Source organism: Oryctolagus cuniculus, chromosome 13, assembly GCF_964237555.1.
Source record: "Oryctolagus cuniculus chromosome 13, mOryCun1.1, whole genome shotgun sequence".
NCBI lineage: Eukaryota > Metazoa > Chordata > Mammalia > Lagomorpha > Leporidae > Oryctolagus > Oryctolagus cuniculus.
The window spans coordinates 64,395,701-64,411,675 of NC_091444.1; the positions used below are offsets into that span (position 1 = coordinate 64,395,701).

Consider the following 15,975-nt stretch of genomic DNA (forward strand, 5'->3'; position numbering starts at 1 on the left):
AATTACTACTAATATTAGGAAGAAAAGAAGAATATTACCAAAGATTCTATAAAAGTTAAAAGGAAAATATACAAATATTGTTAGATGAAATGGACATATTCCTTGAAAAATAAATATGAGAATCATCGTAGGGCCTCCAAATTAATTTCTGGGCATAAATATGAAAAAACAACTTGTGTGAGGTGTCCTGATGGGGAGCTTTAAAGCCTGGAAAGTAAGCAAATTGCCACAAAACACACAGTTGAGCTTCTAGTTCTGTTATACTCTGCTCCGGTCACCCAGTACTTTATCCTGACTTAATCTCATGGTATTATGGAATTTTAAAAAAACTCTCGGAAATTAATTAGTAGTTTTCAGCATCTATGTATCAGATCCTTTGCATGGTTCTGGAATGAGGGCTCTAATGCCATAAACTACAACAGGGCTTATACCTGTTCCTTTCAGATCGGTGGTGAGGGAGCGAGTTCCTGAAGCAGAGATCTGAAGTAGGTTCACAGTAATGGGGCTCAGTCAACTTTCCAGTTATTTGAGTTTTTTAATACCATCATTTCCCCTTTTTACCATAATGGAATGGGTCACATTAAAATATAGGTCTCACACAGGCTTTTAAGTTACCTACACTTTATGCACATACATCTATTATTAAACATATTACCACCAACCATCTAAATTCGCATCTGAACTTATCCTCTCAAAGCTTAGCCCTCTTCTATCCAGAATGTTCCAGTAAGGACACACATTTATAGGGAGAAAAATTACTAACAAAACATAAAGTTATAAAGCAAATATAACTCACACAGTTCACCTAATAGTAGTTCCCATTTGCTATGATTTAAGCCACATTACGTTTCTGTTATTCTGGACCTTTTGACCCTTTTGCATTACTACTTTCTTTTTTTGGCAGTCTAAAGTAGTTAAGTGATTTGCTTAACCACCGCTCTGTCCCCAGGGTGATGGACTCAAAGCACTTGCAATAAAGAAGGAAGGTGCAGTCAAAGGGACAAAGATCCGTCTTTTAACCCTGTGTTCTTCCCAACAGGCTAGTATAACAGGTGTTCACCTCTACACACAGCCTAACTAATTATATGCTGAGGAAATAATGTCACTCAAAGGGCAAGTATCAGGTATCACCCTATTCTGTGTGCTCAATTAAGGCACGCTGATCAAGATGCTGAATTTCACAGAGTAGACAACAGAGGGTCATTAGAAAGCTTCTGCAGATGGACAGTAGTTTTCACCATCTAACACAGTGCCAAACTTTATCCACACAGATAAAGGGCAACAGATCCCAAAAGGCTACACATAAAGGCCACAAAGTAGAAAGAAGTTAAGAGATGTATTATAGTAATAGAATAAGATTGGGGCTGACATTTGGCCTAGTAGTTAGTAGTTAAGAACAGCCACATCGCACAGTGGAGTGCCTGGGTTCAACTCTCATCTCTGGCTCCTGATCCCAGCTTCCTGCTAATGCAGACCTTGGGAGTCAGTGGTGACGGCTCAGGTGATTGGGTCCCTGCCATACACATGGGAGACATGGATGATGTTCCCAACTCTAAACTTTTGGCTGGTCCACCCAGCTGATGCTGGCATTTGGAGCGTAATTAGCAGATGGGTGCTCTCTATGACTCTACTTCTCAAATAAATAAAGTTTTAAAAAATTAAAAAACAAGGTTAATGAGTATTGGTATAAACAGACAAAAATACTACAAAAGCACTTCAAAAAATACAGTACTCTCTCTCATATACCTAAGAGATCATGAGAAAAAAATATAAATAACACTACATTGCTTTCTACATATACGCTATACGCTACAGTGATGGTATGTTTAAAATACAAGTTCTAAGACAAACTGATAACCAAAAAAGTTTTTAAAATCAAGTCAGCATCAAAGGTAACAGATTTACAACCTCCTGCTTCTAAAAAGCAAAACAAAACTTTGATGATTATATTATCATAACTTACATACAGTCAGGTACAATAAAAACTCTGTCTTCCTTTGTTTTAGGGAAAAACAGAAGTATTCTACAGGTCTCATCTGTCATACAACTATCAAAGTCCTATATGTAAGTATAACTAGTCTACTCAGAAAGCATCAAAGATAATAATAGATATCAATGTAAATTTTTTGCAGTCATAATTTTAAAAAACTATACTTTTTGGATGTAATGGATTAAAAAGTCCATGAAAAACTAGGTAATGAAGAGGACATGCTCACATAAAAAACTGTATGCTGGGGGCATGCATTTGGCTTAGAGATGAACACACCCATGTCCCACATAGAGCAACTGGATTTGAAGCCTGGCCCAGCTCAAGCTTCCTGTGGACCCTGGGAGGCAGCAGTGATGGTGCATTGGATCCCTGCCACCCATAGGGGAAACCTGGATTGAGTTCTTGCTTCCTGGTTTTGGCCTGGCCTGGTCATTGAAGGCATTTGGGGAGTTTATCAGCAGATGGGAGAGCTTGCTCTTTCTCCGTCTGTCTCTCAAATACACAATAATTTAAACAAACAAACCTGTATTAATTGAGTACAGTCTACTTCAAAGAAGTACACATAAGATTTGAGTCTGTGGCTACCGTCTGGAGGCACCATCATTTAATTTCTCCACTCGGCTGAGAAACGCTATAAAAACCTTGATGCAGTTGCCTTTTAAACAGTGGTCAGCACTAAACCAGCGCAGCTATTGCCTTATAGCACATAAATATTTAAATATAAGAGTTTGGATCAATCAAAAACTCATAGAAGTATCTTACTTCTCTTTCCTGGTTATTGTCTCTTATTGAAGTCACTGCTAATGAACAGTTCTATTGGTTCAGAAATACAGATGAAGATTCCAAATGTATCAGTGGTGGCTTCAATTAATTTTACAAGGCAGTTTGCTCTAATAATAGAGAAAAAGGATAGTCTGAATTTTAAAAACAATAATGGTTACATTTTAGCCATAAAGAGCCACTTTAAAGATTTGCCCAACTCTTTGCTTACTCTTATGTGAATATCAGTATGTGCAAATAAATGTACTTTCCATTTTGATATGGCTTTTTAAATATAAATTAGAGATGTTTCATGAAACACTGCTTGTATTATCCATTTGCTTAGCTAATCCTGTTTTTGGAAATAGGTACATTCCAGACTAGCCCTTGTCAAAAACAGAAAAAAAAGTCAAGAATTATTTTTATGCATTTGGAATCCAATTATCACAATTTAAATAAAAAAGACAAAATTGGGGGCCAGCATTGTGTCACAGCACATTGAGCTACCACCTGTGATGCTGGTATCCTGTATGAGTGCCAGGTTGAATATCAACTGCTCCACTTCAGATCCAGCTCCCTGCTAACAGGCCTGGGAAAGCAGTGAAAATGGTCCCCCATTGGGGAGACCTGGATGAAGCTCCTGACTTTTGGCTTTAGCCTGGACCAGCCTCAGCCATTGTAGCCATTTGGGGAGTGAACCAGTGGATGGAAGATCTCTCTCTTCCTGTCTCTCCCTCTCTCTCTCTCTCTCTCTCTCTGTAAGTCTGTATTTCAAAAAAATAAATCTTTAAAAAGATAAAATTGGTTATTAAATACTCTCCTTTGACACATTTTTGATAAAAGATACTTATGAATAAATACAACATGTCCTGCTTACCAATATGAGCTCTGTCGGATATGATAAGCCTTTTTTCCCATCCTTCCAGACCTAGGGGAAAGGGGGGAACATTTAATTGAACATTTTGTGTAACAGTTTTTACAATCTATTTCTTTAGAAATATAATGCCTTTTTTGATTAAAACAATCAATTTTGTTATCTTTGGCACAGGAAACATGTTTAACAGGACTTTTCTTACCTGTAATTTATTCTATATACAAGCTCATTCACACTCTATCTTTCTCAGTGTTTTGCTCTAAAAAGCTCCAAATTTAAACATAAAACACTTTCAGGAATCAAAAATCAGATGATAGGGAAATTTTATTTTTTGCTGGACACAAGGATCAGGGGACAGGGGAAGGGGGTAGGTATCAAGGAGAGAAATTCAAAAGAAGGGAGTTAACTTTAAGATAGGTACCCCCTTCCCAAAAGGCTATTACAAAAAGTGTCATGAAACCAAATAATAAATTTTTTTCATTAATTCCAAAGTATGTGCATCTGTCCCTCTAACTATGAAAGCCTAAGAGTGGGCACTGTGAATTTCCCAATAACTATTAAAAGAAATAATAGTTGACTGAATAAACAAATCCAGGTATGTTTTTCTTTAAGGACCGTATCTTACTAGGCTATGTGGTTCCAAGGACAAACACTAAGTTCCCAGAGTTTTCAAAATGAGTATGGTATCTGAATATTAAAAATTAGTCTGAACCCTCCACTGTGGTACAGTGGGTTAAGCCCCTGCCTACAACGCTGGCTTCTCATATGGGAACTGGTTAGAATCCTGGCTGCTCCATTTCTGGTCCGGCTCCCTATCAATGTGCCTGGGAAAGCAGTGGAAGATCTGGATGAAACTCCAGGCTCCTGGCTTCAGTCTGGTCCAGCCCTGGCCATTGTGGCCATCTGGGGAAGGAGTCAGCCAGCAGATGGAAGTTTCTCTCTCTCTCTCTCTCTCTCTCTCTCTCTCTCTCTCTCTCCACCTCCCTCCCTCCCTCCCTCACTGACCCTGCCTTTCCTTCTCTGTAACTCTTTCAAATAAACAAATCTTTTTTAAAAAAATTAGTTCCTAGTTTGATAATATACAAAAATGTGTCTTGAAAATTTGTTCTTTGTAGATAAGGAAGAGAATCACCCCAATAATGGGCTAAAATAGGTACCGGGTCTATTAAGCTTCCCATCTATGGTTTTTTGACAAGTATTCAAATTACTTTAAGGAATATTAGATAAAGAAGATATTACAAAAAAACTCAACAAGCTGGATTCAGCAGTGTCAGACCAGAAGGAACACGGGAGTAGGGTGAAATCACTCGACGATGAAGGAGAGCAGAGAGCAGCATGGGAGCGTGAAGTCCACCCGTGTAGAAAACAGGGACTAGGGAGTTCAGGTCCTCCAGGAAGCAGAGCACAACGCAACTCTACCCTAGAGTTCTGCCACCAACAGACAACAATTCTAGCTACCTTAAGATAAAGTTTGGGGGCCAGAGCTGTGGCATAGCAAGTAAAGCCACCACCTGCAGTGCCGGCATCCCATATGGGCACTAGTTTGAGTCTTGGCTGCTCCACTTCCAATCCAGATCTCTGCTATGGCCTGGAAAAGCAGTGGAGGATGGCCCAAGTCCTTGGGCCCCTGCACCCCATGGGAGACCTGGATGAAGTTCCTGGCTCCTGGCTTCAGATAGGCACAGCTCCAACCATTTAGGGAGTGAACCAGCAGATGGAAGATCTTTCTCTCTGACTCTCCCTCTCCCTCTCCGTAACTCTGCCTTTCTTTTTTTTTTTTTTTTTTTTAGACAGGCAGAGTGGACAGTGAGAGAGAGAGACAGGTCTTCCTTTGCCATTGGTTCACCCTCCAATGGCTGCTGCGGCCGGCATGCTGCGGCCAGCGCACCACGCTGATCCAATGGCAGGAGCCAGGTACTTATTCTGGTCTCCCATGCGGGTGCAGGGCCCAAGTACCTGGGCCATCCTCCACTGCACTCCCTGGCCACAGCAGAGAGCTGGCCTGGAAGAGGGGCAACCAGGACAGAATCCGGCGCCCCTTACCAGGACTAGAACCCGGTGTGCCGGCGCTGCAAGGCAGAGAATTAGCCTAGTGAGCCGCAGCGCCGGCTTGCCTTTCAAATAAATAAATATATACATATTTTTTTTTTAAAAAAAGATCAAGTTTAGGGGCCGGTGCTGTGGCGCAGCAGGTTAACGCTCTGGCCTGAAACGCCGGCATCCCACGTGGGCGCCAGTTCTAGTCCCGGCTGCTCCTCTTCCAATCCAGCTCTCTGCTATGGCCTGGGAAGGCAGTATAAGATGGCCCAAGTTCTTGGGCCCCTGCACTCATGTGGGAGACCTGGAAGAAACTCCTGGCTCCGGATTGATGCAGTTCTGGTTGTTGCGGCCATCTGGGGTGTGAACCAGCAGATGGAAGACCTCTTTCTCTGTCTCTATCTCTCTCTGTAATTCTGTCTTTCAAATAAATAAAAATAAATCTTTAAAAAAAAAAAAAAGGAATAAAACTTAGTAACAGACATTTAAAAATTTACCCTACAATAACCCAGGATTTTAAAGTACAAGACAAAAAAAATGTTAACTTAGTCATAATAAAATCTTAAAAAACATAACCAGTTACAAGATGGACTCGTTCTTTCATACCTTTTCCTTTTTGGACATTTTTCTCTGCCTCTTCAAACAATCCTGGTAGATGAATTACTACACCATTTCCTAAGGGAAAATAAATAGATCCAAACCTCAAACATCCATAATAGACATATACAATGATCTTAAAATGTAGGCATATATTGTAACCCTTTAGAACAGAAGAGTGAACGGTCTGGTGCTGTGGTATAGTAGGCTGAGCCTCTGCCTGCAGTGCCGGCATCCCATATGGGTGCCGGTTCAAGTCTCAGCTGCTCCACATACCATCTAATTCTCTGCTATGGCCTGGGATAGCAGTAGAAGATGGCCCAAATGCACGGGCCCCTGAACCCACATGGGAAACCCGGACAAAGCTCCTGGCTTCTGGCCTCGGATCAGTTCAGCTCTAGCCCTTGTGGTCATTTGGGGAGTGAACCAGCAGATGGAAGAAGACCTCTTACTCTCTCACTCTCTCTCTCTCTCTCTCTCTCTCTCTCTGCCTCTACCTCTCTGTAACTCTGCCTTTCAAATAAATAAATAAATCTTTAAAGAAAGAGAATAGAAGAATGAAGTACTTCAATAGTTGACATTCTGGTTTATCAGTTCCCACAGAAATGATTACAATTTTTAAACATCAGTATGAGGGTACATCAAAAGTTCATAGAAAAATAGAAATAAAAGATAAGTTTGTTTTGGTATTAAAAATTTTGAAATACATGCATGATTTTTCAATAATATGTAGTTTCAGAAAGTTTTTGAAGACCCCTCATATGCATGGATTTCAAAAAATTTTTACACCGAAATAAACTTATCTTTTAATTCCATTTCTCATGAACTTTTTGAAGTCCTTATATAATTCAAATATATAATATAATACATAGACTATAGAACACAAAATTACATGCAGCATAATCTGAAACTGTTCTGAAGTTTAGTGAAACATGTTATGAAAGAAACTAGTTTTACAGTTCTCAGGCAAATTGAACCTGGTCACAGCAGATTTGTTTTGGGGAATCACACCCTACTAGTGGTCACAAAATCAACTTAGTAGGTTGAAACTAGCATCTTTAAAAAGTAGAATAAAAATATTAATTATATCACATATTTTAAGGATTAAGAATCAGTCCACAAGCCTCTTATATTTCTGTGAGTCAGTTAAAATTATTTAGAAAGCTGATTTGATGATCTAATTATATATATATATATATATATATATATTGTCAATGATCACAAAGTAATTATTTCCTAGAGGAAAGTGAGGGAAAGACATACTTCACTGAACATTTTGTGTAACAGTTTTTACAACCTAATTTCCTAGTAATTATTCTATAAAAAGGATTACTACTAAAACATCTGAAAGACTTACAAATAATCCATTAGGTCTATTCCAGAAGCTACCATGGTCGAAATTAATAAGGAATCAATGAACCATTAGGTTAGTAAGAGAAGAAATCAGTTTTGATGATGAAAAATTAATGTCATTATCATGGGGCAGGGCAGATCCCAACAGTTAACAGTACTTACCAATGAAGGCAGTAACGTTTGGGTTAATTATGCCACTGGGTAAAAGATGAAAATCATATTCCACAGAATCTACAACAACTGTATGGCCCGCATTATTTCCTCCCTGAAATACAAGATGGGGAAAAATTGAGCCAGACAACAAATATTACAGTAACGTATCTCCATCCAAAGTAAATTAATGCTTTCCTGATAAAATCACAATATAATTTAAAGATATTTGCCATGTATACTGATTCTTTGTAAAGACTTTAAATAATTTGGCTGGCTTCCTCCTTTCCCTGCTGTGGTAACCTTGAGTGATTAACCTGAAAGAATCTGAAAATTGGAGAACAGGACAGAACATCAGATCCCTTTTTAAAATAGAAAAAAAAAAAAAAGAATAAAAGCACAGAGAGCAGTTAGTTTCTTTGTCTTTGGCACTATGTAGTATGTATAGCAATCTAATGAATTAATATTTTAACTATCTCCCCCTCAAAAATATCTGGGGTGGGCATTTGGCCTAGCACTTAGATACCAATTAGTACGCCCGCATCCCACAGTAGAGTGTCTGGGGCTGCTTGCTGACTGCAGCTTCCTGCTAATGCACACCCTGGGAGGCAGTGACCAGGGCTCGAATAACTGGTTCCTACCATTCATGTGGGAGGCCCAAGGTGAGTTCCTCAGCCCAGCCCCAGCTGCTGTGGGCATTTGGGGAGTAAACTAGCAGGTGGGAGCTCTTTCTCTCTTATCTATCAAATAACAAGAAAAATCTCTATGACAGAAAAGAACAATCTATCCAGTCACTGTAATTCAATATAAATAATCTTAGAATTTCCATTGTACTAAAAGTGTGTCAAATAACTCTGTGATTTGTTATCTGTATCTTTATTGGAACTCAACAATTAGGTAACCCAAAAAATTTCCTCAAAATACTGGTTATCACGAGACTTTATAATTCAATCTTGTGAGTTTGGTTAGTGATGGATTCCCTAGAATCTGCTCTTGTTTGGATAAAGTATGCTGGAAAACCCTAACACTGAAAATCATATGCTAAACCAACAGTGGAATTTTTACTTATGAAGCTTTTCCTACACGGTAAATACAAAGTAAAATGTGAAGTCAAAGTATAAAAATCAAATGATGGCCCAAGTAGTTTGGCCCCTGCCACCCAGGTAGGAGATCTCAATGGAGTTCTTGTCTCCCGACTTTAGCCTGTCCAACCCCCAGCAGTTGTGGGCACTTGAGAAGTGAATCAGCAGATTGAAGATCTCTCTGTCTCTCCCTCTACTTCTAATTCTACTTCTATCACTCAGCCTTCCAAATAAAGAAATAAAGAATTTTTTAAAAATTAGATATAAAAGAATGGAATATAAGTGACTAGATAATTTTCCTAATTTCTAAGTTTAGGAAGCATGGGAAAAATGCATTCAACCAATTATTACATATTTGCAAATTTCTACACATTATTAAACTTTTAAAAGTAAACAAGCTAGGAATATATTTGCAACATTTAAAAACTTTAAGAATGACTAGTTTCACAATCACAAGGAATTTGACAATGAATGTTTGAATAATGTTTTTACCAAGTCATCACAATCATGAGTTCACAAATGTGCTAGAACAAACAGTTCCTGCTTAAAAAAAACTTCAAAAAGCAAAGGCCTGGGTCTACCATGTTTTGCAATGTTTGAAGACTAATGTATGTACTTAAAAAAAAAAACTTTAACAATAGCAGTCTGTAGTCTAAAAGATAACAGATGTGTGTAGCAAAACAAAGGAAGACAGAGGCAACACTAGCTTCATCTGAAAGCAGCAAGGAAACAGGTGAAATTTTTTTTTACTATTTGTTTTTTAATAGGAAATTCCGGCACACGACACAGACTGCAAAGGGCCCAGAGACATGCACAGTAAAACTGTCAAGTCATTCTCACTCTTGCTACAGGGCAACCAGTTACCACAAGTTCTTGCTATCCTTTCTGAAGTAACTTATGCATATAAAAACATACACTCATTCTTTTAATAGATGTATTGTATTCCTTTGGATGTACGCATTTATTAATTTATTAAAGTGGTCCCATAGTGAGAAGCATTTGGGTTGTTTCCAATTTTTTGCCATTAACACTGTTGCCATACATCTTTTAACAAGCAGATGGAAGAATCTTTTTTATTTCACACTTGTACAACTTTATCACCAACTCTGACAGACTCATAAAACATATATTACACAACAAAAAAGACTTATTTTAACTTAGCATTTTTAAAATAAGAAAACAAATCTTAATTATATTTTAGTTTCTCTTTCTTTTTGTGCCTATACTAGCCCTTTTATCACAATTATTTTTGTAACTTAGGAACTATCTCTCAAACTTTCAGGAAAAATGTTTAAAGAAAAAAAAGATTTTCTGGGGCTGGCACTGTGGTGTAGCAGGTAAAGCTGCTGCAGGCAGTGCCGGCATACGATATGGGTGCTGGTTCGAGACCCGGCTGCTCCACTTCCGATCCAATACTCTGCTATATGGCCTGGAAGAGCGGTAGATGATGGCCCAAGTCCTAGGGCTCCTGCACCAACATGGGAGACCCGGAGGAAGCAGGGCTCCTGGTTTCATATCAGCACCACAGCTCCGGCTGTTGCAGCCATCTGGGGAGTGAACCAGTGGGTGGAAAAAACCTCTCCCTCTCTGCTCTCTGTAATGCTGCCTTTTAAATAAATAAATAAATCTTAAATAAAAACAAAAAGATTTATTTATTTGAAAGGCAGAGTTACAGAGAAAGAGCAGGGAGAGAGAGGTCTTCCATCTGCTGGTTCACTCCCTAAATGGCCACAACTGAGTCAGGCCAAAAGCAGGAGCCAGAAACTCCATCCATGTCTCCCACATGGGTGCAAGGGCCCAAATACTTGAGTCATTTTTTGCTGCTTTCCCAGGCCATTAGGAGGGAGCTGGATTAGAAGTGGAGCAGGCCCAGACCCAAACCAACACTCAAAAAGGACGCGGACATCACAGACAATGCTTAACCCACTGCATCACAATCTTTTAAGATTATGAAGCTCATCAAAATTTCTTGAGTTCTCAGAAAAATGCTGTAATTCTAATTATTTCTTTTTTTCTTTTCCTTTTTTTTTTTTTTTTTTTTTTTTTTTGACAGGCAGAGTGGACAGTGAGAGAGAGAGAGACAGAGAGAAAGGTCTTCCTTTTTCCATTGGTTCACCCTCCAATGGCCGCCACGGCCAGCGCACCGCACTGATCCAATGGCAGGAGTCAGGTGCTTCTCCTGGTCTCCCATGGGGTGCAGGGCCCAAGTACTCGGGCCATCCTCCACTGCACTCCCGGGCCACAGTAGAGAGCTGGCCTGTAAGAGGGGCAACCAGGACAGAATCTGGCACCCCGACTGGGACTAGAAGCCGGTGTGCCGGCGCCGCAAGGCGGAGGATTAGCCTATTGAGCCACAGCACCAGCTATAATTATTTCTAACTTGTTACAATTTTTACTAAATTGTTATAAAGTATTGGTACTTTGAAACAATCAATCCTGCGTGTATCATTATCTAAATAAAAACAATCTTTAAAAATCTATGATTTAGGGGGCCAGTGCTGTGGTATAGCAGGTACAACCACCACCTGCAGTGCCAGCATCCCATATGGGCGCCGGTTCAAGACCCGGCTGCTCCACTTCCAATCCAGTTTTCTGCTATGGCCTGGGAAAGCAGTAAGATGGCCCAAGTCTTTGGCCGCTGCACCCACATAGGAGACCCGGAAGAAGCTCCTGGCTCCTGCTTCGGATCAGCACGGCTCCGCCATTGCAGCCAACTGAGGAGGGAACCAGCAGATGGAAGACCTCTTTCTCTCTCCCTCTGCCTCTCCTTTCTCTGTGTAACTCTGAATTTCAAATAAATAAATAAATCTTTTTTAAAAAATCCATCATTTAGGAGCTGGTGTTGTGACATAGTGGGTAAAGCCATTGCTTTCGATGCTGGCATCCCAGCTGGGCACTGGTTCTTGTCCCAAATGTTCCACTTCTGATCCAGCTTCCTGCTAATGGTCTGGTAAAGTAGAGGAGATGGCCCACATGGGAGACCTGGAGGAAGCGCCTCGCTCCGGGCTTCAGCCTGGGCCAGCACTGACCATTGCAGGCATCTGTGAAGTCAATCAGTGGATGGGAGATCTCTCTGTCTCTCCCTCTTTGTCTGTAACTCTGACTTTCAAAATAAGTAAACAAATTTTTTTAAAAAAAAATCCATCTTTTTTTAATGTAAAAAACAACCTCCTCTATATCTTTTGGTGTAAAACTTCAAAGTAAGTGTCCTAATTTGCGTAAGATCATTTTTACACATACACTAACATAACCAGAAGAACCCTACATTATTCTATCAAGGATTCAGGGGAGAAGAGATCAGTGCTTGTATCTGGTTCCTTGTACCCTGTGGGGGAACTGGGCTATAACTTCTAATTTTGAAACACTGTGCGAAAGGGGCTGGAGTGGAGACTGAGCCACTCTCATGGAGTTGCTGGATGAGGTCATCTACATCTAAACTAAGTTTTACTATCCCGTCGTATTTCACAGAATGCAATGGACACAGCTTCATATTTGAAGTGCCTATTTGGATGCTGATCTAAAATACTGAGAGATCATATGGAATACAGTACACAGAAGTCATTCTGGAAGCTCAGGCAATGTCCTTAAACACAGATTTACACTGCTCCAAAGAGAGGGCACATTTTATTAGCAGACAGCAAAAATGAGAAGGTTTCAAATACGAGCACCCCACTCTCCCACCTACGAACTTTTAAGGGCAGAAGAAGCTGTTTCCCATATGGGCACCCCTACACAGTGTGTGCCAGGCTGGGCCACAGCAAGGCATGCTTGGTTAATCATGTTTAATGATTCTCTTAAGTACCACTTGGGAGACCCAGGGAGCACTAAATGTTGAGAGATACTTTGTTATTGTTATTATTCTGCTTTTAACAGAGACACACTATCCCCTGCTCAATTTTCCCCAAAGGAACTTTGATAAGTATCCAAAGAAAAAAAGTAGCACCAGTCATGCACTCACATTGGTATTTATTTATATGTAACTACATCTCACTGTTTTGCTAAACTGCTAACACTTAGAATCCCAGTATCACTTAGGTCACTTAGGTGGCATTTATTTATTTATTTATTTGAATTTTGTTTGAAAGGCAGAGAGAAAAAGACATACAGTGAAAGATCTTCCACTCTTACTCATTCCCCAAATACCCACAACTGCCCAAGTTGGTGACAGGAACCCAATTACGTGAGCCACCACCTGCTGCCTCACAGGGTGTGCATTAGCAGGAAGTAGATTGGAAGCAGAGCTGGGACTCAAACCCAGGTACTCTGGTGTGGGATGCAGGTGTTATAAGCAGCAGTATAATAACTACTGCTCCAAATGCCTGCCCCTAACAGATACTTTCAATTACCACAGCTGTGTGTTCTACATTATTTAAATAAAAAATAAGAATATAGGTAATTAGTTATGCAAAGAGCTGTGGAATAGCTAACATTGTTTCTGAAATGATTGCATCAACAAAAAATATTTCTTAATGATTCTCAATGTCATCATTTTTCAATACTTTTAATTTTGAAATATATTCCACCAAAATTCCCAAGAAACAATGTGAGTCCAAAAATAGTTGCATGTTACCGTGGCAAGCTTCTTTGAGCAAAAACATATATAATGCTCTTAAATACCAAGAATAAATGCAACTGTATTAATGTGTAGAATAAATATATGCAAGAAAATTCAATTAGCTCTCATCACTGTCACAAAACATGCCTTAGTACGGTATATATTTTACCAATTCTCTTTGACTGCTATTCTTATAAAGAAAATAGTAAGTATGGCCGGCGCCGTGGCTCATTAGGCTAATCTGCCGCCTGCGGCGCCGACACACTGAGTTCTAGTCCCAGTCGGGGCGCCGGATTCTGTTCCGGTTGCCCCTCTTCCAGGCCAGCTCTCTGCTGTGGCCCGGGATGCAGTGGAGGATGGCCCAAGTGCTTGGGCCCTGCATCCGCACTGGAGACTAGGAGAAGCACCTGGCTCCTGGCTTCGGATGAGCGCGGTGCGCCAGCCACAGCAGCCATTGGAGAGTGAACCAACGGCAAAGGAAGACCTTTCTTTCTCTCTCTCTCTCTCTCTGTCTACTCTGCCTGTCGGGAAGGGAAGGGAAGGGAAGGGAAGGGAAGGGAAGGGAAGGGAAGGGAAGGGAAGGGAAGGGAAGGGAAGGGAAGGGAAGCTCCTTAATGAGCAGGAAAAATGTATCCCATCATCAGGCTATAAAACACACTGGAACATTACGATGGAAATTAAAACAAGCAGAACAAAATCATGTAACATTCTTCCTCCATAAAAGCACTAGAGACCTACAGTTACTAGATTACTGAAAAACAATTTACAATAATAACGACCCAGAAGAAATGTTTCTTTATACTGTATTCTCCTATGTGAAATTCACTCCAGGTCAGTTACAGCTTCTATATGCTCTGCCCCTCTTACTTTGCAAATCAAGTAATCGTCCCCCTCTGCCCACCCCCAAGTGATGGATCCAGGCTGAACAAATCAATCAGCTCCTCTCTCTTGGGAAGTTGCAAGTATGAAGAAAGCAAGGGTTGGAGAGAGATCCCTTTCACCTAATGGAAACATCCTAAAAAGAAAAGCTGCCAGCTCTTCTGTTGAGATACCAGGAGCAGCTTTGGTCTTCGGCTACCTAAGCCCTGGCCAATATGCTCTTATTGCAAATCAATCCTCAGTTTGCTTAACATCATTCCTTAGGGCTGGCACTGCGGCATAGCAGGTAAAGCTGCTGCCTGCAGTGCCAGCATCCCTAATGGGAGTTAGTATCATGGCTGCACTGCTTCCAATGCAGCTCCTTGCTAATGTGTCTGGGAAAGCAGCAGAAGATGGCCCAAGTATCTGTACCCCTGCCACCCATGTAGGAAATTTGGAAGAAGTTCCTGGCTTCTGGCTTTGGACCAGCCCAGCTCCAGCAGTTGACGCCATTTAGGGAGAGAACCAGCTTTCTCTCTCTGCCTCTCCCTCTCTCTCTGTAAATTCTGCCTTTCAAAGAAATTAATTAAATGTTAAAAAAAAAAAAAAAAACATTTTTCCCCCAAAGTGTGAAGAGTTCATACAATCACCAAAACAAACTCATTACAGAACACAATGTGGCCGGCACCACAGCTCAATAGGCTAATCCTCCGCCTGCGGCGCCGGCACACCAGGTTCTAGTCCCTGTCGGGGCGCCGGATTCTGTCCCGGTTGCCCCTCTTCCAGGCCAGCTCTCTGCTGTGGCCAGGGAGTGCAGTGGAGGATGGCCCAAGTCCTTGGGCCCTGCACCCCATGGGAGACCAGGAAAAGCACCTGGCTCCTGCCATCGGATCAGAGCGGTGCGCGGCCGCGGCGGCCATTGGAGGGTGAACCAACGGCAAAGGAAGACCTTTCTCTCTGTCTCTCTCTCTCACTGTCTACTCTGCCTGTCAAAAAAATAAAAAATAAATAAAAAGAAAAAAAAAGAATACAATGTATACACCTGGGTGTCTGAGTTCACATCATGTACCATAAAAACAAACAATGTTAATTTCAGATCAGGAAATGATAATATATGTACGTTTCTAACTAAGAAGCTTCAAAAGGCGATAGGATGTTTTAAAAAAAGTTTAAAACAAAATGACATTAATCTTTCAAAGTGATCCTTTTTTTTTTTTAAGATTTATTTATTTACCTGGAAGTCAGAGTTACAGAGACAGAGGGAGATCAAGAGACACAGAGAAAGAGCTCTTCCATCCACTGGTTCATTCCCAGATGGCCACAATAGCCAGTGCTGGGTCAGGCTGAAGCCAGGAGGCAGGAGCTTCATCTGGGCCTCCCATGTGGGTGGCAGTGGCCCAAGAACTTGGGTCATCTTCCTCCACTTTCCCAGGCCATTAGCAGGGAGCTGTATCAGAAGTGGAGCAACCAGAACATGCAATGGCAATCATATGGGATGCCAGCATCACAGGTGATGGCTTTACCTGCTACACCACAACACAGGCCCTGCCAAAGTGATTCTTAAATCGTAACTTGGTTGGCTATTTGGCCTTCTCCTTCCCAAACCACTCTCCTCTTCACTCCAAGTGTTTTCTTTCTGCTGCACTAGTGTAGATGAACACAGAGAATGACCTCTTGACAGCACCATAACATGAAACAATGGTGTCTCTTTTCCTGCAAC

General features: G+C 40.9%; 1 protein-coding gene across 2 annotated transcripts in view; it reads right to left on the reverse strand.

Moving 5' to 3' along the window:
* The window catches only part of ADSS2 (adenylosuccinate synthase 2), a 43,222-nt gene that overhangs the window by 19,779 nt on the left and 7,468 nt on the right, over positions 1-15,975 (reverse strand). The window contains exons 2-4 of one of the 2 annotated variants that reach the window (XM_070055619.1): positions 7,773-7,875; positions 6,267-6,335; positions 3,627-3,677 (exon numbers count right to left, since the gene is read on the reverse strand). In XM_070055619.1, coding sequence (XP_069911720.1) covers positions 3,627-3,677; positions 6,267-6,335; positions 7,773-7,875 — 223 coding nt within the window. Of the gene's footprint in view, positions 1-2,752; positions 2,778-3,626; positions 3,678-6,266; positions 6,336-7,772; positions 7,876-15,975 lie in introns of those variants that run through there. The other variant, XM_070055620.1, reaches the window with a different exon arrangement.